This window comes from Simochromis diagramma, unplaced genomic scaffold (genome assembly GCF_900408965.1).
Source record: "Simochromis diagramma unplaced genomic scaffold, fSimDia1.1 OVJJ01000463.1, whole genome shotgun sequence".
Lineage (NCBI taxonomy): Eukaryota > Metazoa > Chordata > Actinopteri > Cichliformes > Cichlidae > Simochromis > Simochromis diagramma.
Genome location: NW_024386941.1, coordinates 6,185,025 through 6,208,285, shown reverse-complemented (window position 1 = coordinate 6,208,285; position 23,261 = coordinate 6,185,025). Strand labels below are relative to the sequence as shown.

At 39.6% G+C, this 23,261-nt stretch overlaps 2 protein-coding genes across 5 annotated transcripts; one reads left to right on the top strand and one right to left on the bottom strand.

Moving 5' to 3' along the window:
* Positions 1–58: 58 nt before the first annotated feature.
* rrp8 (ribosomal RNA processing 8) lies at positions 59–6,838 on the bottom strand. Of its 3 annotated transcripts, XM_040037385.1 has the most exons (9): positions 6,637–6,838; positions 6,401–6,518; positions 6,014–6,269; positions 5,537–5,572; positions 3,120–3,912; positions 1,384–1,513; positions 1,192–1,298; positions 1,011–1,107; positions 59–686 (listed from the first exon to the last, which is right to left on the bottom strand). In XM_040037385.1, exons 2-9 carry the CDS (start codon positions 6,503–6,505, stop codon positions 573–575), a joined length of 1,638 nt encoding a protein of 545 aa, XP_039893319.1. In that variant the 5' UTR covers positions 6,506–6,518; positions 6,637–6,838; the 3' UTR covers positions 59–572. The 3 variants fall into 3 exon arrangements, with proteins under 3 accessions (XP_039893319.1, XP_039893318.1, XP_039893320.1); XM_040037384.1 differs by having other exon boundaries at positions 6,401–6,838; XM_040037386.1 differs by lacking the exon at positions 5,537–5,572 and having other exon boundaries at positions 6,401–6,838.
* A 1,793-nt stretch (positions 6,839–8,631) lies between these two features.
* On the top strand, positions 8,632–22,696 carry LOC120736972 (integrin-linked protein kinase). Of its 2 annotated transcripts, none has more exons than XM_040037387.1 (13): positions 8,632–8,762; positions 9,716–9,972; positions 15,906–16,071; positions 17,803–17,898; positions 17,987–18,083; positions 18,196–18,279; positions 18,506–18,591; positions 18,684–18,793; positions 19,009–19,136; positions 19,342–19,463; positions 19,548–19,647; positions 21,006–21,136; positions 21,256–22,696. In XM_040037387.1, the coding sequence occupies exons 2-13, from the start codon at positions 9,884–9,886 to the stop codon at positions 21,403–21,405; spliced, it is 1,359 nt and encodes a 452-aa protein (XP_039893321.1). In that variant the 5' UTR covers positions 8,632–8,762; positions 9,716–9,883; the 3' UTR covers positions 21,406–22,696. The 2 variants fall into 2 exon arrangements, with proteins under 2 accessions (XP_039893321.1, XP_039893322.1); XM_040037388.1 differs by having other exon boundaries at positions 8,673–8,693.
* Positions 22,697–23,261: the final 565 nt, after the last annotated feature.

Sequence of the window (23,261 nt, the reverse complement as noted above, 5' to 3'; positions counted from 1 at the left end):
GCAGCTTCTCTGCAGCACTGTTATGCCCTCTTGTGGAAAATAATTATGGAGTCAGTTGTTTGTTCATATAGAGTAATTGTAATAGGGTTAGGGAACGGCATGTTGGGTCTGAAGCATCACAGACATCACACACAGTTATTTTTAAAAGTTTATATTTTTAAAGACTTTTAAAGGTTTTCCCACAGCAATTGTAGCACTTACAGAGTTCTCTTAGAAAACTCTGTCACCAAGCAGCCTCGAGTTTCATTTTTGATTTTGTACCCAACGCAGTGACTTACTCCAGGACTGTAAAAACATTTCTTATTTACAGTATTTGAGTAAACAATACAATCAATGATCTGTGCATTGTGTGATGAGAAAATGTGCGTCCATGTTGATACTGATGATACAGACTAACAGACCTCTCTGTTACATGAAAAAAAAATCACATATCTATAACAAAATGCAAAATGAATAATCAAAAATATACCAAAAAATATGATACATTTAAGTGTATATTAACTGTGACCCCGTGAAGCATTGTCCAGTTATGTACTGATGCACAGAGAAGTTTATCAATTCCTATTACATCTTCATCTCTTCTTGTAAACACAAGGCTTCAACTGTAGTCCAACTTTCTTCAGATTTTCTGGAGTCTTTCCCGTCTTCGCAAATTCAAAAGAGTAGAAATGACTATTTTCTGTGTCCTGAAAGGAAGAAAAAGACAAAATAACGGTAATTCTAGCAGACAAACATGAATGTTTAAGCGATTACTCATCACGTGGTCCAAGTGTTCTTCAGACTCAGTTGTTTAGACGACATTGATCTACTTGTGACAAATTTATTAAGCATTTTTCAGCAACAAAAAAGGACAACGACAAAGAAAGAAAATACACCTGAACACAGTAAATATTATACATGTTTAATTCAGACCTTCATCTTATAACTGTGACATGCTTTAATTTTTTAAAGAAGGAAGAAGTACTTGTTTTCCTGTAAACATGGTCCCAAGCATCACCCCTTTTTCTCACCTTCGACACCATCTTGAATCCAAGACTTGACAGTGCAGTGATGAAGTTTCGCACGTTGTCGAATCTGCTTGCCACTTCTGCTATTTTAAGGACTCCTCTGCAACAAAGGTGCCAAAAAACAATGAGAAACACAGTGTGTGCACGACATTAAACACATGCATATGCAGAATCTTTGTCACACCTCTTTTTTAGCACTCGATTGGCCTCTGCTAAAAAGTCCGCCAGATTGGTCCCCATGAGGGACAGGCAAAACACAGCGAGGTCCACAGAGGCGTCATTAAGAGGCACCTGCAGACACGGGGTGTTTCATTTTAGTTCCATTTTACGACAATCGCAGTGCAATTGTGTGGGTATTTTGCAGAAAGACACTCACGTGGGCCATGTCACAGACCGTAACCAGCTCACAGGTGGCTGCCAGGTCAAAGCTATGAACTTTGTTCTTCACGCTGCGCGCTATTTTACAGTCACCACAACCAAAGTCGGCAACCACGAGAGAGGAAGGTCTGCAAAAAGAAAAACAGTACAGTAGATGTGTTTCTTTTAGTCAGAACTGTTGTCTTCTGACAAACCGCTGATGTTAACGAGGCAATCTTCTCACAGCAGCAAAACCAGGCATCGATTAAACACCCACAGTGCAAAATTATCAGCTGCGTGAGTCCTCGCTGTCGGGAGTGTGCAGCAGAGTAATGTCTTCTGTTTACCGTTTACAGCAGATAAATGATGTCAGCATCCGGAGTTCTACATGAAGAATTCCTTCTTACTCTTGAGATGAACAGAGATGGTCTGGAAATGTTTTGGGAAAAGTCTGAAAGTAACAGTGTACACAGCACACCGTGCTTTCTGCTCAAAATATGATGAATCGTTCAGATGTTGAGCTGAGGTGATTAAGAATCTCCTGTCTTAAGCAGTTTTACACATGCACTGCAAACATTGAACTTTTTCCAGACATTACCAAACACAAGCGCGTGTGAGAACACAAACGTTTGAAGCAAATGAAGCAGATGTGGTCTCTGTTGCAGGTGAATTTATGGTGAGCCAGTGAGTGTCCCAACCCTACTGCATGCTCTATGCAAACAGGAACCCAACTGAGGATTTCCATTAGTGTGAATATGATGCCTAATAATGACAGAAACCCCTCCCTATTCTCTTTTTTATATATGCACAATGTCACATTGTTTAATGGCACACAGCTCTGTGAAAATCGCAGCCTTGCTGTCCAGTCCTTGTGCTTAAGATGGTTTGCAATTCAGAAGAAAGTTGGTTTAAAGGGAAAGGAGATAAAATAGTTTGTTTAGACAGGTGACGAACAGAGGGGCTAAAATCAAAAGTATTATTTTGAAGGGTGAATCAGGCAAAGCAACTCTAGTAAAGTCCAAGAAAAAGTATGGAGGTGGAAAGGAGCATCAAAGACCCACTTTAAAGATCATCCTGTGATGAAAAGATCTTAAAGCACAATTCCATCAGTGCACAGTGAATTGTTTGACAAACCAACCTATTCGGTCAGACAACACACTGCAGTGCAGACATTTAAGATTTAATTTTAAACCTTTTGTGCTCAGAGGTCCTGTTCATAGCTTTCTGGAGCTTTTCCCTGCCTCCAAGGGACGTTTTCATCACATGAACTTGTCTTAAAGAGGTGGGATTTGTTATCATCAGGTTAATTGTTTGAAACGCTGCCCAAGGATTGTTATAGCAAAGCCATTATCAGGCGGTCTCACACTTTCTTGACCAGAGAGCACTTTAAGTGGTCTGTGCTCCAACCCCCAATTCAATTAATGCTAAAGCAGTTTAAATAAATGGATATTCCCAGCTGTGCTCTTTGGAACTATTTGTATTCTAAAACATTTCAGTGTTTATACTTCATGGATATATTACCTGATTGTTTCACAGTCATATCACAGCTTCTACTGGCCCAAAGGTTAAAAGGGTGGGAGTAAAGAACACAATGTGCTTGTTTGTGTTACTGGTGTAAATGTGTATGCCAGCTATAGGCATACACATTTGAAAAATTTGGCACAATTTTATAAATTTGTAATCATGAAGATTCCTTGGTTGTGAGCAAAATTCTATTTCATGCATTAACATCACAGAAAATTGAAGGTTCCTCACTTTTTCTGAATATAAGAGATGATGGCGTCCACTGGATTGGCGGGCCACCTCTGAACCTGAGCCGTGTAACCTTTGTGGTAGATCCAGAAAGCCTGTGGGTCCTGCTTGAACATACGCTTCGCCTCGCCGCTGGACGTGCTGTACAAAACTTCGTTAATGTAGCGGAAACGAGCGGCCTCCAACCGCTGCTCCATCCGGGACCTGAGGGAGGCAGAGCGGTCTTGTTTCACCTCTTCCTCTGACTCTGCTGGCTTATCTTCCTGCTCTGCAGGAGTCTCGTGGTGCTCGGTCTTCTGGCTGTGCAGCATCCTCTGCAGCTTCTGTCTTTTCAGACTCTGAGCTTTGCTCTGCTCAGGTTTCAGTCTTTTCTTGGGGAACTGCTGCTGATTAACTTTAATCTCCACTGCAGGTTCACATGTTTTCTGTTCTGATCCATCAGCAGAAGATTCAGGCACACATTTCTGAACTGGGACACACTTTGTTTCTTTCTCATTACTCGCCTCCTCAGGGTGTTTCTCATTTTTCTTTTTTTGATTGTTTTTGCCAGTGCTGCTGTTGCTATGTGAATCAGGTTTAACTACTTCCTTTAGTTCATGTTTACCCACAGACTTTACTTTATTTACTTCCTCCTCAGGCTGTTTCTGGCGGTATTTATTTTTACATTTCCTCTTGTTCTTCATTTTGTTTTTCCACTGTTTTCTGCTGATCTTTTCTGTGTTTACATTCACCAGCAATTCAGTCATTTCTTTATTCTTCTCCTCCCCTGAAGATGTGCCATTTGCCTTTGAAGATCCTTTTGGAAGAAAACAAAAAACCAGTTTAGTCAATATTTTACACTCAGGAAAGATTGAGGCTGGTACTACGTACTATGCAAAAGTCTTCAGTGACCCCTAATTTCTTTAAGTTTTTCTTCCAAGGAGCCAGACTTTTGCAATGATGTAGTGATCTTGAGCAATAGTTCTCCAGGCTTTCTGAAAGACTTAAGTCTTAAGTTTTTCTTTGGACATTGGCTGCTTCTTCACTCATTTCTATCCTTCCACCTGACCATTTTCAGGGCAAAGAAAGACATCTAACACAACTAATTTTGAATTGTTACTTGCAGCCTGTTGCAAGAGCATAATTTATCCCCATTTATTGAATTGAATCTACAAAAAAATGCCAAAGATAACACAGATTGACAGACATAAAATAGTATTTTTGCACCACAATGGAGAAGCATCGAGAAGGTCAGAAGGTGTTGCACTGTGTCTATTTGGCTCTAGAGAAAGCATATAGTATGGACATATGGACAGAAGTATGTGAAGATGTCCAGAACATGAATGAGGACACAGAGACTGTGGTGGGGTGTGCGGTAAGAGGCACAGATAGGTTTAATGTGGTGACTGGATTACATCTGACTCCCTTCTTGTTTCCAGTGGTGAAAGATGAGTTTAGGCAGGATTCTCATGGACAATGGTGTTTTCAGATAACACTGTGATCTGTAGTGAGAGTGTGTGGAAGAGAGCCTGGAGAGGTGGAGGACAGAATACATGTGTGTGAATGAGAGGGGGACATGTGTGTTATGAGTAGGCTGTGTGCGGACAGGAATAGCACCCAAGGTGCAGACTCCAGAGACAAACTTAAACCGAAACAGCTTTAATGCTGAACTCAAACATAACTGGAAAAACTCAAAATAAACTAACACCGGTGGACTGACAAAACACACAGCAAAATAAACGGTAGATCGCGACACGGACACAGAGAAACACAGGGCTTAAATACACAGAGGGAGCAATCAGGGAATGGGTAACAGGAGGGAAACACAGCTGGGGCAAATCAGGCCTAACGAGACAAAGGAAGCAAAACCAGACACATTAACATCAGACATGGACTTTCAAAGTAAAACAGGAAACATAACAGAGACTGAACAAAAGACACAGACTCACATGCAGTCACTACAACAGAGGGAACAGAGACGTGGGACCAGGGCAGACACAGACACTGACTGGACACGGGGATATAGCAGACAGGGGAGACAGCAACTAAGGATTACACAGACAGAAAACCAGAACACTAAAACTCTAACCAAACCCCACCCAGAGAACCTTAACTAAGAATAATCCTAAAACCCGTAAAGCAAAGCTAGAATATAATGAAATAACAAAATCAAAGAACCAAAAACACAAAACACTGGGTCAACGACCCAGGGACCCTAACAATGTGTAACAGTGAAGATGCAAGAAATAGAGGTCATGAAGGTGGACAAGTTAAAAGACCAGGGCAAGATCATCAAAAACAACAGATAATTAGCAGAGAGTGCAGGCTGGGTAGAGACGAGTGACAGAAGGACAGCCTGAAACGTGAAAGGGAAATTTTTTAAGATGGTAGTGAGACCTGCTGTGATGTAGAGTTTTAAGACAAAAACATAAGAGGCATACCTGGATGTGGCAGAGTTGAAGATGCTAAGATTTTCACTGGGAGTGACAAAGTTAGACAGGATTAGATATGAGCATGCTGAGCAGTTTAGAGATAGGGTTAGAGAGGCAAGGCAAGGCTGAGATGGTTTGGACATGTGCAGAGGAGGGATGCTGGACATATTGGACAAATGATGCTGAAGATGGAACTCCCAGGCAGGAGAAAAAGAGGAAGAACTCAGAGGACATGCAGAGGGTTGGTTGATAGTGGAAGATGCTAGGGACAGGGTGAGATGGAAACAAATGGCCTGCAGTGGCGACCTCTAAATAGATGAACTAATTTCTCATTTTCTTAAAAAAATACAAAGAAATGAGATGTGATTCAAGACTTTGCATAATACTGTACATCCAAACACTCCAATTACAGATGCTGGATTAAAAACTCTAATGTGGCAAACCACTGTGTCAGATTTCTAAGCTTATAACCAGCTAATTACCCACCAGCTTTATTGTTTTTCTTCCTCTTTTTTGGTGCAGGTTTCTCCTCCTTTAAGATCTGGTCTGTGTTCTCTTGCTGCTCCTCTGTTTTTTCTGCAAGTTTTCTCTTTTTTCTTCTCTTCTTCTTTGTCCTAATGTTTGATGGAGCTTCTTCGGAGTCTTCATCACTGTCCTGTTTATGGTTGTCGCTCTTCCACTCTGGTACTGACCCCAGAGTCTTCAGTGTCCGCATCAGGCTGCTTTTACCCACAACCCTGGGCTGATCAGAGGATCACAGCAGGTTGAATAACATATTTTTAAAACGAGTAGCGACTACGATAAGTAGAAACATAGTAATGCTTTGCGAGAATAAAAAGCTAAGTTTTCCGTAAGCGCAAAAGAAACACGTACCTTCACATTGATGCCACTGCTTGTCTTCTTGGTGTTACTGAGGGCAGGTTTACTCAAGATTTGACCCTCTTCTTCATCATTCCAGTCTTCATCCTCGTTAAACATGTTTCTGTGTGTCCTTTTAGAAAAACGCACACCTTTGTAAACCGCTACTGGAGATGAAAAACTCTTTCGAGCGCACTTCTTTGCTATCAGAGAGCTAACCTATAGTCCTAAATGATGTCTGAGCTACTCACGAGTTTGTTTCTCAGGCAGCAAAACGAGTTGATTTACGTGTCAGAGGAACTCTTCCCGCTGTTTGCATGAAACCTTTTTATCTAATGAACGTGTAACTACACGTAATACCTAAAAGAAATAAAGTTATTCTCAAGCAAAAGCCACGTTGGTTCGGTGTCATGCGCGTCAGGGGAGCAAAACAGAGTTACGGGCGCACATAACTGACGTAAGCACACCGGAGATATCTGGGAAATGGCGTTTTCCGTGATGACGTGGATAAACATTCAGCTTCTCTTAATTTTAAGGATTTTAAGTTGTATTATTAAAAACAACTTAAAAATAGTTAAAATAAAAATGTAACTCTTCAGTGGCTCCAACGATTTTCAAGAAAATATAGTTTTACAAAGATTTCTCTCACCAAACATGTCTCTGAATAATCAAAATTAACAGTGTTTTTGTTAGGATATTATATATATTTGTAAGATCCAATCTAAACAACAATAAACAGACGGACTGACTTAAGTAAACCTACATATCAAATACACAATATATTTGTTGCATAATTGTTATATTCTGTAATTAGGGACACGCAAAAGGACACACTGGGTTTAATAAATAAAATAAAATAAAAAAAACATTTTTCCTTTTTACTTGAAATTTGAAACTTACTTTACTTGAAATTATTTGTTTACTTAAAACTAGTAAATTAGAAGGAGGGAATGATTCCCAGACCACTGAGGCCATATGTATGTTCTTAATCACCTGTAATAAAAAAAAAAACCTTCTTAAACATCATATTACATACCATGCAATATGACAAGAAATGTTGTGTTTAAGGATGGATTTTCCCCTTTACAGACCCCAAAATGTGTCTGTAACATGTCTTTGTGTTTATGATTAGAGACAGAAGAATGGAGAATTTAAACTTAATCTGCAGACACTACAAACAACAGACAGTTTTATTTACATGTTTACCGCTTAAGTGGACCCACTAGGAAAGCTCCTTCCGTTACATTGTTCATTTGTTTGCTTTTAAATGAAATAAGTAGAAAGCCCTATGTCACTTCAGAAGGATTTGATATGACAATTTAAACTGACCCTCTGTAAAACTCAGATCCTTTACAAGGTTCAAAACGGTGCGTGTGTGCGTGTGTGTGTCCTTCAAGAAGGCCTACCTGGAGGAGATTAGGAACCTGGAGACCTGGTGCCAGGAGAACAACCTCCTCCTAAATGTCAGCAAGACTAAGGAGCTGATCGTGGACTTCACTAAAAAGCAGGTGAGGAATTATGAGCCCCTGATCATCAATGGCATGCCAGTGGAGAGAGTGGACAGTTTCTGGTACCTGGGTGTCCACATCACTCAGGACCTGTCATGGTCCTGCCACATTAGAACCCTGGTTAAGAAAGCCCGACAGTGTCTCTTCTTCCTCAGAAGGCTTAGAGATTTCCATCTGCCACTGAGGGTGCTCAAGAACTTTTATTCCTGCACCACCGAGAGCGTCCTGAAGGGAAACTGCACCTGGTTTGGTAACAGCACCAAGCAGGACAGACAAGATCTGCAAAGAGTGGTACGCTCGGCCGAACGCATCATTCGATCAGAGCTTCCTGACCTGCTGTTCATCTAAACCAAGCGGTGTAAGAATAAAGCTAGGAAGATTATGATGGACCTTTCCCATCCCAACAATGGACTCTTCCCACTGTTGAGGTCTGGGAAGCGCTTCCGCTCCCTTAAGTGTGTGACAAATAAAATTTGAATTTGATTTGAATTCAATACATGCTCTAGCTGGAGGTCTGACATCAGCTGTCTGAGTCTGTAGTGTGTAGCATTAGGTCTCAGAGCAACATGTTATAGACTACATGTAGTGACATGGTGGCATTTATTGTAATCCTGAGCTGAGCTTCGTATTTTAGATTTTTGTACACATAAAATGTAATTATTTCAAGAAAAAAAAATCCTGACCTCAGGGGTGAATTTTAAATCGTTGCAATTCTCCTTGCAACCTATAGGCGGCTCTCTCTGTCTCTTCTTCCTCCACGTACGTACGGGTGTGGACGCACAGCTCTCTGAATGCTGAAGGTAACACAGCAAGGCTTGTAACTTTTCCTCTGTACAGCTACAATACACCGCAACAAGCTAATATATCCGGTAAGTTTAAAGGCATGGAGGTAAATTAATTTTTTTAATTTGACCTGTTTAAACTATTAAATGATGGTTCGAGTGAAATCCTCAGTCGGTCACCGTTAAATGAGAGAAACACGGACAGCCCCCGCGGCAGGATAGATAGTTAGCTTGTTAGCACAGACCCAATTGGATTTTATTTCACGACGTAGAAGATGCAAGTTTATAGTGAGGAGCTAACCGAGATATATATCTTCCATATGGTGGAGTAAAAGCAGTCGGTGGTGCTGCCAGGAGTAGAAGAACTAGGCGGCTGACTTAAGTGAGCTTTACCCACACTGTGTTAGCCGGATAGCAAAGCAGCTAGTCAGGCAGTGACAACATTGTTGGGAGTGTAAATGGTATAAACTGCGTGGATCAATGGCGCGTGAAACTTAGGTTGTGACCATACTGAAAAAATAATAATAATAATATTGTATTATCATATTATACCGTCCCACTTATTGGCTAATACCGGTCTCACAATCAATTAGAGCTGCAAAACCAATACGAAGATAATAAAAAATCAACCACTTTCTTTCTACAAAGAAGAGCAGCAAATCCAGACTGTAAACTTGATAGGGCCATGAAGTGATTGATTTATTATCAATATATTAGTATAATCAATATAATATATTAGTCTGTTGCCGGTGTATTAAAGGAATACAGACTTCAGTTTGACTCTGGATGATTATATTTATCTATTCTGGTGTCCATGGTGTCCAGGGCTATTTTTTCATACAGCTACATTTTGTGAGTCACTGTGTTGTAAACGGCATACCCACCCTGTATTACTCAGTTGGAGATTACTCAACACTAGGTTGTCTTGTCTGTAGGCTTTCTCCTTTTTAGGTTTGTACAGCAGTTTGTTTGTTTTTTGTTTTTTTTTTAAGAAATAATTTTAACTGAGTGACCATTTTTCTTTAAATCAATTTCTTTAGGGTCGTGTTGGTGCTGCTCTGATTGTGGTTCATACTGTCCCAAATGAGGGACTGATGCTGGCCAGGACGTGCCTGAACCCATCGGGTTGCAACTCTTGTCTGTCCCAGTTTAGTTCTGCATCTGCTCCCACGGGTGCGTCCTAGAAGAAAAACAATACACCAGCCAAAATGGATGATATATTCACTCAGTGCCGGGAAGGCAATGCAGTGGCAGTTCGTTTATGGCTGGACAACACAGAGAATGATCTCAATCAAGGGTGAGCTGCAGTTTTTTTCATAGCCAGAATTTATCAGTCACTTCTGTCCATATTATTTCAAATGAAAGTTGGATACTGGAATCCTAATTAAGAATTTCATTTATATCCCCAAGCAGCTGTGCCTGCTTGCTTGTGACTTGCTAAAACATGAATTTGTGATTCCAAATAGCGTGACTCAAAATTTCAAATGTGATCTTGTGTTTTATTTAAAATGTTTTATTCTTAAAGTTCTTCTCTGGCGCAGTCTGAAAGCCCGCCTTTTCAATCCCCTGTGAGATTGTGGACTGCCATTGAACCCATTTCCTTGTGTGCGCATGTTTATGTTTAGAATGCCAGCACAGTAAATCAAAAGCATGATGTTGGACAGGAAGCATGCTGTGATGGTATAGTTAGTCACAGCAATTAAAATCAGGCTCTGCATGCTCTGGATACAACTTGGTTTTGGATGGATTTGGATGCAGAAAATATTGTACTTTACTTCTGACATGACACATTTAGTACACAGCATTTTCTGTCTAATAGTTCCAGATTAAGAGTCCTGAGCTGCTGTTTTTATCCTAAGCTGGCTACATTGGGAAAAACTTGGCAGTCCAGTCTGGATGGCCACCCACGAATCTTGTCTTTTTAAAGAGCTCCGTTTAAGATTTAGACTACCGGTGTTTGTGTTCAAAGCAAACAAAGAAATAATAAATGAGTCAATTTAATTATGTTCCTTGTGTAAGTGGTAGCTGTTCTCTTTCCTTCTCCATTTCTCTCTGTTTTAGTGGACTTGTGGTAGGGTTTTTTTTACTGACAGTTATTCATTTGCAAATGACATAGTTGTCAAGCTTTCATTATGTTGCTAGTACTATGAAAACGAAAGAGCTTTTTTTGGATTAGTGGTCGTCCTCTTTTTTTTTTTTGACATGAGCGTTTCATGGTTGTAACCAAGAAAACATTTGCTAACTGACAGAAAAGATAACTGGTAACGTCAGAGGCACAGGGATGTTTCAAGAAATATTTTAATGTTGTTAAAATTGCTATTTGGTCAGCATCTTTTTTTTCTTTTCTTATTTGGGACGTGTTTGCTCTAAATATAAAAGAGGAACTTGAGAATATACATCATAACTTGAAAATATAGCTCTATTCTAAAAATAGATGCAAACAAGATATGTCTGTCTATACATACACTTTGTTCAGAAAGTTATATTTTTTTCATTTTCTTTGGCTTCCTGTTTGCTTTGTTTTTTCCACTTCTTGTGAGTCTATCTGATTGCATTGAGCCAGTGTGGATTCATGCATGCGACTCGCCCATTAGTTGATTACACGTCTAGTTCCCTTTTCCGGCTGATGTGTGTCCTCCAGTGTATAAGACACTACAGAGCCTCAAGCCTTCCTTTTCTGTGTTTTAGTAAACTCACTGTGCTCTTGCCTGACAGAACCCTCCCTGAGATATTTTCTATGCTCTACAATGACGATGTGTTTACACTGATGTAACTCCCACATGAACAGTAGTAGTGGAATGCAGAATCTCCTTACAAGGAGCAACACATGGGCCTCAACGGAAGCATTTACCACCTACCAGAACTGAGGGCTAAGGGGAGGAGTTTATTATAGTGGGCAGGGCTGAAAAGACAGACAGAAAATCTTTGTGTATGTGGGGCTGTATAGTGAATTTTTCAAAAGAGGAATGCACAGTTAAGCCATAGCAGCCCACATCACCTTCCCCCTTCTCTACTGATATGTTTCCTGTATGTCTCCCTGTGGTATTAGATAGCTCCACTCATTTCCCCTTACTGGTGCCGCCAAGTTTAGAAGACTCTAATTGCAAAGTTTAAAACATATTCTCCTAAATATTTATAATGTGGTCATTATGTTCGGATGTTGTCTCTGAGTATTTTTTACAGTACCATTTTACTGGTTGGTGGATCATTATTATTAACACAAAATGCAGGTGTTTATTATTAAAGACCTACATGGCCTTGTGTGAAAAAGTAAATTCCCTGCAAACCTAATAACTGGTTGGGCCAGCCTGAGCATCAACAACTGCGATAACTTTGCGATAACTGGTAATGAGTCTTTCACAGTACTGTGGAGGAAATCTGACCTCCTCGTCTTTTCAGAACCGCCTTTTTAAGCTCAGCTCTCCAAAAAAAAGGGGGGTTAATCATAGTTAATTCAAGATTTAACAAGAGGGGCAATTACTTTTTCACACAGAACCAGGTAGGTTTGAATAACTTTGCTCCCTTAATCAATGAAATCATCATTTGAAAACTGCATTTTGTATTTAATTGGGTTATCTGTGTCTAATATTAAAATTTGTTTGATAATCTGAAACATGTAAGTGTGACAAATATGAAAAACACTAGGAAAACAGGAAGGAGGCAAAGACTTTTTCACATGTGTGTTTTCTCCCTATTCCCTATTCTCCCTAAATCCATAGTGTCTTCAACTTCTGGGAAAGCTTGAAGTCAGACCGTTGACAGATTAAGTGATAGTACTATAATAATATTTAGTTTTGCTCTTTGGTTTGACTCCTAGTAAGGTATCTGTACCATGTCCAAGCATTTTTTACCTCTAACATAGAGCTCCATTGACCAGTATGACTGCTGTGGTTGATTGATGGTGGGTAACTGGAAACACAGTGGTCTAAATTCTTGTTCAAATGGGTAGTAATGGATTCAGAACAAGCAGTGCTGAGCATTGACAGAGATCATAAGGTTTGATTCAGGTCTTATCTTATTGGGTTATTATTATAATAATAATTACTATTATTATTATTTCCATCTAAAAAAAGAGGGGCTGCCATCTGCTGCAACTGGTTGGTAGGTTAACAGGAAGACGAAAGGAAAAAGGAGCATAGAAATCCAAGAACAAAACAGACTGTGGGAGTGAGTGGAAAGAAGTTAATGACAGTAAACAGCTGTATGTCAGTTCAACAGGAGGGAAAATAGGATTGTGGAGAAGAAACGCTCTGTGCATCATGGAACGTCCTCCGGCAGCCCAAGCATATAGCAGTATAATTAAGGGAGTGTTCAGAGGCATCTGATCTAGCCTTAACTGTAAGCTTTATCAAAACAGATTTTTTTTTAGTTTAATTTTAAAAGTAGAGATGATGTCTGGCTCCTGAACCCAAACTGGAGGCTGGTTCTGCAGGAGAGCAGCCTCATAGCTGAAGGCTCAAAACCTGCAGTCTGAGAGCAAAGTGCTCTGTTGGGTCAATGTGAGACTGAGGTCTTTAAGATGTGATGGAGCTTGCTTATTCAGGACTGTGGACGAGAAGGAGGATTTAAAGATCAATTCTGCAGTGAAGAGAAGCTTTAACTCAAGTAATGTGATCTTTACTTTCACTGTGTCTCCTGTGCTCTGCTCCATGTGTCTGAACTGAAGTAAAACCAACACAAATTAATTGAGTAAAGAAACAATAAATTATACTTTCTTTTAAATTCCCCTCTCTAACTTTTAATGGTAGAGAAAACATTGTATGATATGTTAAACAATCAATTTGAAAATGCTCTGCACATTTGAATAAAAATATGTAGATGCAGTCCTGGATTAGCTGTTTTTAGTGTAGCTAGTATCAGGTTGTTATTCTTGTATGCAGCTACTGCAAAAGGGATTTAACATGATCAGGTTAATTGTAACACTAAGAGATAAAATTTCCCATCTATCAGAATATAAAGTATTAGGTAGAAATGCACTGTGATTTGGCTGTGGTAGTTCTACTGTAGTTTATGTACCTTTTATTTTAGAATGATCCTTCTTGTCATTGGATATTTGAATGAATAAAATGAATACTAGAAAAATGAGTTTTTCAAGAGTAAAAACACTAATTTACTATTCCCGTAGCTGCTTTTTAGATATTTCAGTGGATCTGTTTTTCTTTAGCCGAGGCTTGTTATATGAGCCAGTGGGGATGTCAGTGCAGACATACAAGGTGCAGACAGGGACGCTTCCTCTGGCTCTTCAGTCTGCCCGGATGAGTTCTGCTGGCAGGTGAAAGTGCCTGAAATAAATTACTGCAGTCAGTGAGGAGGGAGTGAGCAAGAGGAAACCCTGGCACTCAGGTCCTCATGGGTTTGTGGGATGAAGGTAGCTTAAAGGGAAAATCCATCCTGTAACAAAAATACACAGAGAGACCAGAGTGTTGAGGCTTACCGTACTTGATGTAAACACAGCACATTTTGAGCATTTATATGTGGACCTGAGCTATTATTGTGTACTTTTTTAGAATAAAATTGTTTTATATAAATATTTGAATAAAAATGAGTTAACTGAACTTAGATTTTTCAAGATATTATATCTTGAAAAATAAAGGGAAATAACTTCATCTAAAATCTTTATTTTGTTAAAATGTTTTGCACAAGTCATATTTGAACAAGTTGTGCATCAACTCAGGAAACTCTAAAAGAAAATCACACTGTCAAAGGCTATAGGGAATTATTATTATTTTTCTTATTTAAAGCCACAACTCAAAGTTATTCAGTGACATAAAACTGAAAAAAGCAGCACATTGTATCATTGGAGAAGCTTTTGATTTGTAAGAGAATTCAAATGTAAAACTCTCAGGACAGATGAGGAGTAATATGTTTTAAAGCTAATCCATCCATGGCAGCTGTTGTTAAACAGAACATTTAAGCCCATACAGAGCACAATTTTGCTTATTTTGTAATTTCTTGATTTTAAAGAAGATGTATATGAACCTTGATGCTCCACTTCCTCCCCCAAACAGACTTGCTTGGCACTGAAAGCTAATCAGATTAGAAGAGTGTGTGGGTAGTTTTTCTCTCCTAAACTGAAGCTAATTAGTTTTCAGGATTTGGCCTTTTGGTCTGAGAGGAAATTGCTCTCCGAGTTGATCCACAGCAGGTCACACAGTTAGATGTGTGTTGTGGGACTGAGGGTCTCTGTGGGACTCTTGATGCTGTTTTGTGTGAATACAAGCCAGTGAATTGAGTGCTGGGGCAGACGGTTCAAATTCCTGCAGAATCATAATACTCCCTCAGTTCTCAGATCTTATTATTATGCTGTCTGTCTACTTATAATTTCGGAAGAAGTGAAAAAGATATTAAAAAGAGCACTGTGCTCATGGAAAGTAAAATCCATCATAGTAGTCCAGATGATCTGGTAGAAGTGAGTGGAGTGATGAGACAGAGTCATACTCACGGCTCACTGAGCCTTTTAAGGACTTCAGCGCTGCTGTTTTTTTGTTTTTTTGTCCAGTCTTTTTCGTGATCGACTCTGTCACTGCGCTCTTCCTGTGTCTTAATCTCTGTGTTACTGTGTTTCACAGTGAAGACACTCCATCAGTGTCTGTCATATAATCGAGGCCACTGTGCGACATGTGGCATTGCTGCTGTCACCGAGACAGGAATGATGAGTGCCAGAGGCTTATTAGCTTTTGTCACTGAGTCGCATGAGCTTCCTTTTTTACAGAAGCAGAAAATGACTGTAAAAATGAATAAACTTACCATGCGTACATAACTCAGCTTCACATCACTGGCATAACAGATTATTGGGAACAAATATAATAAGTATTTTTGCAGTAAATTCAGGCTTTGTGAAGGATTAATCATTCAATTTTTTTCATAGAACTCACTCATAGCCTTTCTTTGGAGCGGTGTTATCTACATTAAAGCAACAGTTGTGTAAATGTATTTTATTAGATTTTTTAGCTCAGTTTTCTCATTGCACTGGTAATTAAGCATGAACTGAGGCACTGGTAATCTCACTTAACATGTATATCTTTACATTGAGGATCTGGGTTTTTCTTTTTTTTTATGAAGTTTTCTTGTCAAACCAAAAACCCATTTCCCAAAACAGCTGTAGTTTTTACCAGTTATACCACAGAGGTGTTTGTGTGGAAAATTGCTGATGTTTTGTCCCTCAGGTTATGCTAAGCAGGTTTTTGTATAAAAACACGTGCTCAGCTTGTATTGCTTCTGCCCCTGTAGAGATGACCATGGCTTCAGCCCTCTCCACTGGGCTTGCAGAGAGGGTCGCTCCAATGTGGTGGACATGCTCATCATGCGAGGAGCGCGCATTAATGTCATGAACCGGGGAGACGACACACCCCTGCACCTGGCTGCCAGCCATGGACATCGCGACATTGTGGGAAAGGTAGAGTTCTTGTAAACACTGGAGCACAGTAACTCTGTCTAGAGTCTCTTGGATGAATTCCACTGTGGCTATAACATAAAATGTATCATAAACGTGTCATGGATTGTGTATAAAAGACAGACATCACCCATTAGTTTATGGACTCACCCTTGGCTTTCTGGCTACTGCCGCTTTCTTTATGTATGGAGTGATAGTAGTGCTTGGTGAGCAAGCTGCATTCATAGATTGAATGGACGTAACAATAGGCGGTATAAAAGATGGATGCAACTGTTGTGCCCTCATCACCCACTGGTTTCTGGCTTCCTGTTTTGAAGCCATGAGCTGACTGTTTCTGTTGTTGCTGTCTTGGTTGCAAAAAAAAAACAGATATGATGAGGCTGGGCAGACCTGACTCTACTGAAACTACATGCTAATTGGTTAATGAATCATGATTGACAAGTCATTTGCCGTTGAGCGTGCAGTTTTATACCACAGATAATCCTCTATGTTGAAACATAATATGGCTGAGATTTCCAAATTAGACTCTTTTTTTTTTTTAATTCAGTATGGCCCAAACTGAGTGACTGAGACCATAAACTTAGCAGGAAAATGTTTGCAGAGGTGAAGACGGAAAGTCATTTTCCCACAGACTTCTATAGGATCATAAGCCATCTGGCAGCTTTCACATAGATTACAGGTTTTAGGCATTGGCTTTCTTTTTCTGACTCAAAAGCAATATCTGTGTTTAATACTGTCTATAGGTCTGTTTAAGAGTGGTAATTAACAGATTATTAAATACTAGAACTGTAGCCAGCATAAACTTCAGGCTCATTATGTATCAGCAATACAAACATGGTCAAGAGGACCAGACTAGAGTTTGCAGAAGTGAAGCCTAGCAGATAACTTCTGGATACAGTTGTCTGTGTCTGCACATCTGTGTAGCAAAGCAGTCACGCACCTAACTTTAAGCCTTATTCTCTATATGAGCTGATTATATATAAAAGAACAAAACAAAAATATCATCCCTGCAGTTGTTAGTTTGAAATGAGCAGTGGGGATCAAAATGGTTTTCCATACAAATTGGTTGTGTTATCGGTTGGAGACGGAGCAGTGAGAGCGAGCAAATGCAAGATCTTAATATACAAGTTTCAAAATGATGCTCTCCCTGCAAGTTTGGTTCATCAGCACAGGATATTGTGAAAGCTAAAATGATATCATCTGAACAGCTGAAACATGTCTTGTCTGTTCTTGTACTTGCACCTTTTGTAACAGACAAAACTGAAGCGTGAATATAAAATGTGCTTACTGCTACATATAAATGCACAGACAAAATTGGAGCTGCAAAGCAAATGGCAGGGACTTCAATGCAGCATATTAAACCTGCAGTGTTTTTCTTTATGGGAAACACAGCTGGGTTTTCAAAGTGCAGCAAACACATTGTGGCAGTAAGTGTATTTGCTGTAAGTTGTTGATGTTTGTCCATAAAAGAAAGAAAGGTATTTTGTATTATCCTGTACACAGTCCTGTTGATATAATGGGGGGCTTCTGCTCCACGATGTCGATTTTAAAATGGTTGTAAAGCAGCTACTGAGTTTAATATTAGACACGTCTCAATACCTCTGGTATGTGTCTACAGGCAAAACAACCGTGCATGATTTTTCTTGGCAGCATTGGGATCATCTCTGTGTACAGCCTAAACAAGATCTGACCAGCCTTTCTCTGCATGTAATCCGTTGTTTTTCCTTCTTTTAGCTGATCCAGTGCAAAGCAGACACCAATGCCGTCAATGAACACGGGAACACACCACTGCATTATGCTTGCTTCTGGGGACAAGACCAAGTAGCTGAGGTTAGTGTGCCCCCTGGTGGCGATGAAGCTAAAAACCTGTGTGTTTTAAAGTATTTTTAAAGTGTTGATAACGTTTGTTTTTTCTCAGGACCTTGTGACTAATGGAGCTCTAGTGAGCATCTGTAACAAGTATGGGGAAACTCCATTGGACAAAGGGAAACCTCACCTCCGTGAACTCCTCAGAGGTATGCATGTGGTTTGACTGTTTGGTTTTAAAAAAAAAAAATGTCAGCGTCAGTCATACATCTTTCAGCTTTGTTGCTCTGTACTGACTTTCTCATTTTACTATCAATACAGAAAAGGCTGAGAAAATGGGACAGAACTTGACTAAAATTCCCTTCAAGGACAGTTTCTGGAAAGGCACCACCAGAACCCGTCCCCGTGAGTCCCAGCAACCCAAAAACCAATTTATTAGCTGACCACTTTCCACCCACAGTTTTGCACAGAGTGCTGCATGAAATGGAAAAATGTTCTGTGCTAGTCTCCAGATTAATCTTAATGTGGCTTTTGAAATTTCCACAGATTTTTCAGATTTCATATAAATAATGGGCTTTTTGTCTGAGCTTTAACTCGCGTCCTGAGTTATGTCTCTGTTTTGTGTTTTTAGGCAATGGAACATTGAACAAACAGGCAGGCATTGACTACAGACAGCTTTCTCTAGCCCTTAAAGTAAACGAGAACCAGTCTGGAGAGGTAATTTCTTCTTGTGTTTCATTGTGCTCAATGTTAATGCAGAACTGCTAATGATGAATTAAAGATTCACTTTTTTTGTTTCTCTTCTATAGCTCTGGCAAGGGCGCTGGCAGGGAAATGAAATTGCCATTAAACTGCTAAAAGTTCGTGACTGGACCACTAGGAAAGGCAGAGACTTCAATGAGGAGTATCCCAAACTCAGGTTCTTATATAATCCTGACTTTTCTCTACAGACTCTTTTGTTTTTTGCCTTCACGGTCACTCATTTGTCTGTTTGCACTGTCTTGAGCCAAATTCTGTGTATAATTTTATTTTGTGGGGAGGTGCATCTCATACTTTTTATGTCAAATCCTTTGTGGATTTGCCTTTTTTTGTCTGTCTGTCTCCCCTGTCCTTCCCTCTTGGGCTGAATCCCAGGATATTTTCCCATCCGAATGTCCTACCCATGTTGGGAGCATGTCAGTCTCCTCCCGCCCCTCACCCCATCATCATCGCACACTGGATGCCTTATGGCTCCCTCTACAATGTGCTGCATGAAGGCACCAGTGAGTATCTCTACTCTGGTCACAGGCCATACTTGTCACCAGTTTGGGTGATTTGTAGGGATTTGTGATTTATTGGAGTTAAGTATTTGTTTTGGTCATTAAGTTGTCATCACTTTTTCTACAGTAGTGATTTCACTGTCATCCAGTAATGTAGTGAAAGACATGGCTTAAACCTGTTATTACTTGTTCTTCATCATGCTGTCAGATTTTGTGGTGGATCAGACACAGGCGGTCAAGTTTGCCCTTGACATTGCTAATGGAATGGCGTTCCTACACACACTTGAACCCATGATCCCTCGCCATTACCTCAACAGCAAGAGTGTAATGGTAAGAAGAAGAAAACTATGAATAAGAGATGTGTGGTACAGTTTTTTGAGGCGTCTAAGTCAACTTTGTTTTCCGTTTTCACAGATAGATGAGGACATGACGGCAAGGATCAGCATGGCAGACGTCAAGTTTTCCTTCCAGTGTCCTGGCAGGATGTACTCGCCAGCATGGGTAGCCCCTGAGGGTAGGCATCAGTCATACAGCACAGATCCAAAGTGACAGCTGAAGCCACACAAGCTTGCACTTGAATGATGGATGCAGGAAACTCTAGACTGTCTCTGAGCCAAATGTAATTTGCAGCTGATTTCCCCAGGAGATAGATTGAAATCAAAGTTAGCTCGAAACATAAACTGATTACAAAATGTGAAAATAACCAGGGAACATTTGCAACAGAGAAGCAAACAGAAACAGCGTGTGGGGGATGGGATAAAGGGGATTTATCACCACCAGTTACATAGAAACAACATGTATGTATGCTGTGATATGCAAGGGAGTGTTTCTTGTGTTTAAAACACAAATTCACAGAGTTGGCATGGTAACAGATTTTAATAATATGCCTTATATTCAGGAATTTTTTGTAATATGTAATAATAGAAATGCACTACTGCTTCGATTTTTCCTCATATTAGCAAGTTTGCTTATTGTATCATTTTGTAGAAGAATTGCAACAATATGTTTCTACTGCTTTTGCAACATGATGATATTTACATTTCAGTCATTTCTAAAGGATTATGGAATTTGGTTTAATGGCTGGTTGGTAATTGGTTTTAAACAGGCTGTTCAATCTTCAAAGAAACATGGCCACTTACACACTTACAGAGGTTTAGTTAGATTTTATTTTAGCCTGGAATCCAAGCTGATGTACATGTACTAACCTTACAGTAAGACTAAACAGATGGCACAACACACTGTTGTTGAAGTAAATGTATTTAATCTGACATTAGGTTTGTGCTGCGCTTTGTATCTGTAACCTGCTGCCTTCCTTTGTGAAATCAGCTGCTCAAATGTCTTCAGTTTCTCTTCATCTACAAGATTTGGTTTCCATAGCAACATATACTATACGATGCTAGATCACAGGCAAAAAGCCCACAGAGCTCCATGTTGTTCAAGCTTTTTTTTAAGATAAATACTGAACTGTCGTGCAAAATGCATTCCTTAGGATTCCCCACTTTATACTGTATATATTTCTGCTTGTCTGCTGCTGTTTGCAGGCAGACACTAGTTTGCAAGAATGGAAACAGAAATTGCCTCAATTTTGTTTTATAATGCAGTTTTTTTTTGGATGTTATTTGCTGCAGATTAGTAGACCATTGACTACTATATTTTGTACCTGAGTTCTGCAGATTCATTGACAATACACCGCAAGTGACACAAGGTGGTGATTTTGATCAGCTATTCATGATGTTATCAAATTAGGCACATCCTAAGGAAGGAACAGCCTCACTCGTTGCAATAACTTTTCATTTCTCCACAGTAGTCTGAGGATGTGGCATGTCGTTACGTTACTCTATAACCTTCTTTATTTTTCTTGGCATTGCTCAGCCCTTCAGAAGAAGCCAGAAGAGATCAACCGCCGGTCAGCAGACATGTGGAGCTTTGCTATCCTGCTGTGGGAGTTGGTAACCAGAGAAGTGCCATTTGCTGACCTGTCCAACATGGAGATAGGCATGAAGGTTAGCAGCACTGTTGCTTATTAGATTAACAAATGGATATCAGCAGCTTGCAGACAGACCTCACAGTTATTACCTGTTAGTTTAATGGATTTAAGGTGTCTGTATGTTCTGGTTTATAGGTTTCTTTGGAGGGGTTGAGGCCCACTATCCCCCCTGGCATCTCTCCCCACATTTGCAAGCTCATGAAGATATGCATGAACGAAGATCCAGCAAAGAGGCCTAAATTTGACATGATTGTGCCAATTCTGGAAAAAATGCAGGACAAGTGAAAAACTTCTTCTGACCTTCTTTACCTAACTGATGAACAACAGGATATCTTAACCCAGATTTGACTCTGAGATGTTGGTGTGGTGCTTACCAATATTGCCTTAAAGTCTCGTTCTCACACTCTACCGCTGTTTTCAACACCACTGTACCTTCTGCTTGTGAGATGAATTCAGCAGAAATCACTCCTTTTTATATTTTGTTTTTTTTCCTCTTCTGTTAAAGTGATATCAAAGTTTTGTTACTGATCTGCTGACACTGTCTGCAGAAGCATAGTATTTACTGTTCACTGTATAAACTGCAATCATATTGAACTGAGTAAAATCTCAAGTGACAAAATAACCCGTGGAGGTCAGCATGACTTTCTGTTGAATTCCTTCAGTGGTGGGCCTGCCATGCTGATCCTCGCTGTATTAAAAAGTCTCCCTCTAAGGTGACTGCTCCTTTTGCAATGATGGCCCATAACATATGGATAACATATTAACCAAAAGCTTGTGGGAATATGTTGTATTAATATCATCAAATGTTTGAAGCTGAACATTTAAACGTATTAGATAATAAAACAATATGAATGAGCAGTGCCCTTGAGCGCATGTACAAAAAGCAGCATTGTGCCTTTTAGCTGGGCTGCATAGTGGTAATGATGAGCTTGGCCTTTTCGTGGACCGGCTATATCCTGTGCAACCTCCCAATGTTTTACAACTGGCCATAAAAGCTTGGAGTTTTTGGGAAAAATTCACCCAGAATGGAATGGAATTCTTGGTAATTGTGTTAATGTAATCGGCATTACTTATTTGCTTAATCTTTCAGTAATTATTTTTTCCCCTGATACATTATTTGAATCCTGTTTGCTCTACTGTTGAACAAAAACGTCAGTCAGCCTGTGTCATCGTGTATGAAAGAAATGATGAAATATGAAAGAAATGTTCACAAAGAAATGATGTCAGCTCATTGCTGACATCATTTCTTTGTGAACCAACATGAAAACTGCACCCTATTATGTAATTTATTAAAGCATAAGATAGATGCAGTCAAAATTAGGTGTTGTCAGGGACACTTCACCCAGTTCTTTGGTTTTCATCAAGGGTTTGACTTAACATGTGTTTGTGTTCTCTCATTTGTTATTTGATCCACTGGATTACTTCTTGCTTTATATCCCACTCAAGGTTTTTTTGTCTTTTCTGTGCCTCCACCAGCTTGCTTGTTTGTGCTGAAGCCAAAATCAAGAATGACATATGCAAATGTATGTATTTATATATAAGTATATTAAAAAATAAAACATATGGACAACTTGAATGTGTGCGTTTTCTGGAGGGAACTGGACATGACAGGATTGTTGTGGGAAATGCATAAAGATTGCAAATAGATCTCTTCAAGAGAGGCGACATAAGTGTCATTGTATTGACATTTAAACGTAACATTTATCTTATGAGGAACAGGGCTTTCTGAGCTTTCTGTAGTATTGAGTCTCATTATCTCAGTCAGTGTTGACATACAAATTTGATCAGAAATGTAAAACATCATTGAGTAGTATGAGACAATAATAGAGTTATGGGTTTATCACTATTTTAGAAAGCATACTTTCCCAGTATTGGACATACTCTCCAGGTTAACTGCTTGCTAATGCATATATCTGCTATCATCCAGTGCATTTAGGCATATGAACATGGTGAAGAGAGCCTGCTTAGATAAACCTGAGCATCAGAATGCAGGAGAAAAATGATTTAAGTCGCTTTGAATTTGGTGTAGTTGTGCATGGTCTGAAAAAAAAGAGCAGCAGTTCTCTGGGCAAGAATGCCTTGTTGATGAGGTCAGACGACAATGGCTTGGAGCTGATAGGGAGGCAGTAGTAACTGAAATA

Excerpts from the sequence above, each read along its gene's own strand:
- rrp8 (XM_040037384.1), bottom strand. The coding sequence starts at position 6,505 with ATGTTTAACGAGGATGAAGACTGGAATGATGAAGAAGAGGGTCAAATC. Across the intron at positions 1,514-3,119 it reads ATCTCTTATATTCAGAAAAA|ACCTTCCTCTCTCGTGGTTG; the intron begins GTGAGGAACCTT and ends TTCTTTTTGCAG. Across the intron at positions 1,299-1,383 it reads CGGTCTGTGACATGGCCCAC|GTGCCTCTTAATGACGCCTC; the intron begins GTGAGTGTCTTT and ends CCGTGTCTGCAG.
- LOC120736972 (XM_040037387.1), top strand. The coding sequence starts at position 9,884 with ATGGATGATATATTCACTCAGTGCCGGGAAGGCAATGCAGTGGCAGTT. Across the intron at positions 18,084-18,195 it reads CCTCCGTGAACTCCTCAGAG|AAAAGGCTGAGAAAATGGGA; the intron begins GTATGCATGTGG and ends CTATCAATACAG. Across the intron at positions 19,464-19,547 it reads TCAACAGCAAGAGTGTAATG|ATAGATGAGGACATGACGGC; the intron begins GTAAGAAGAAGA and ends CCGTTTTCACAG.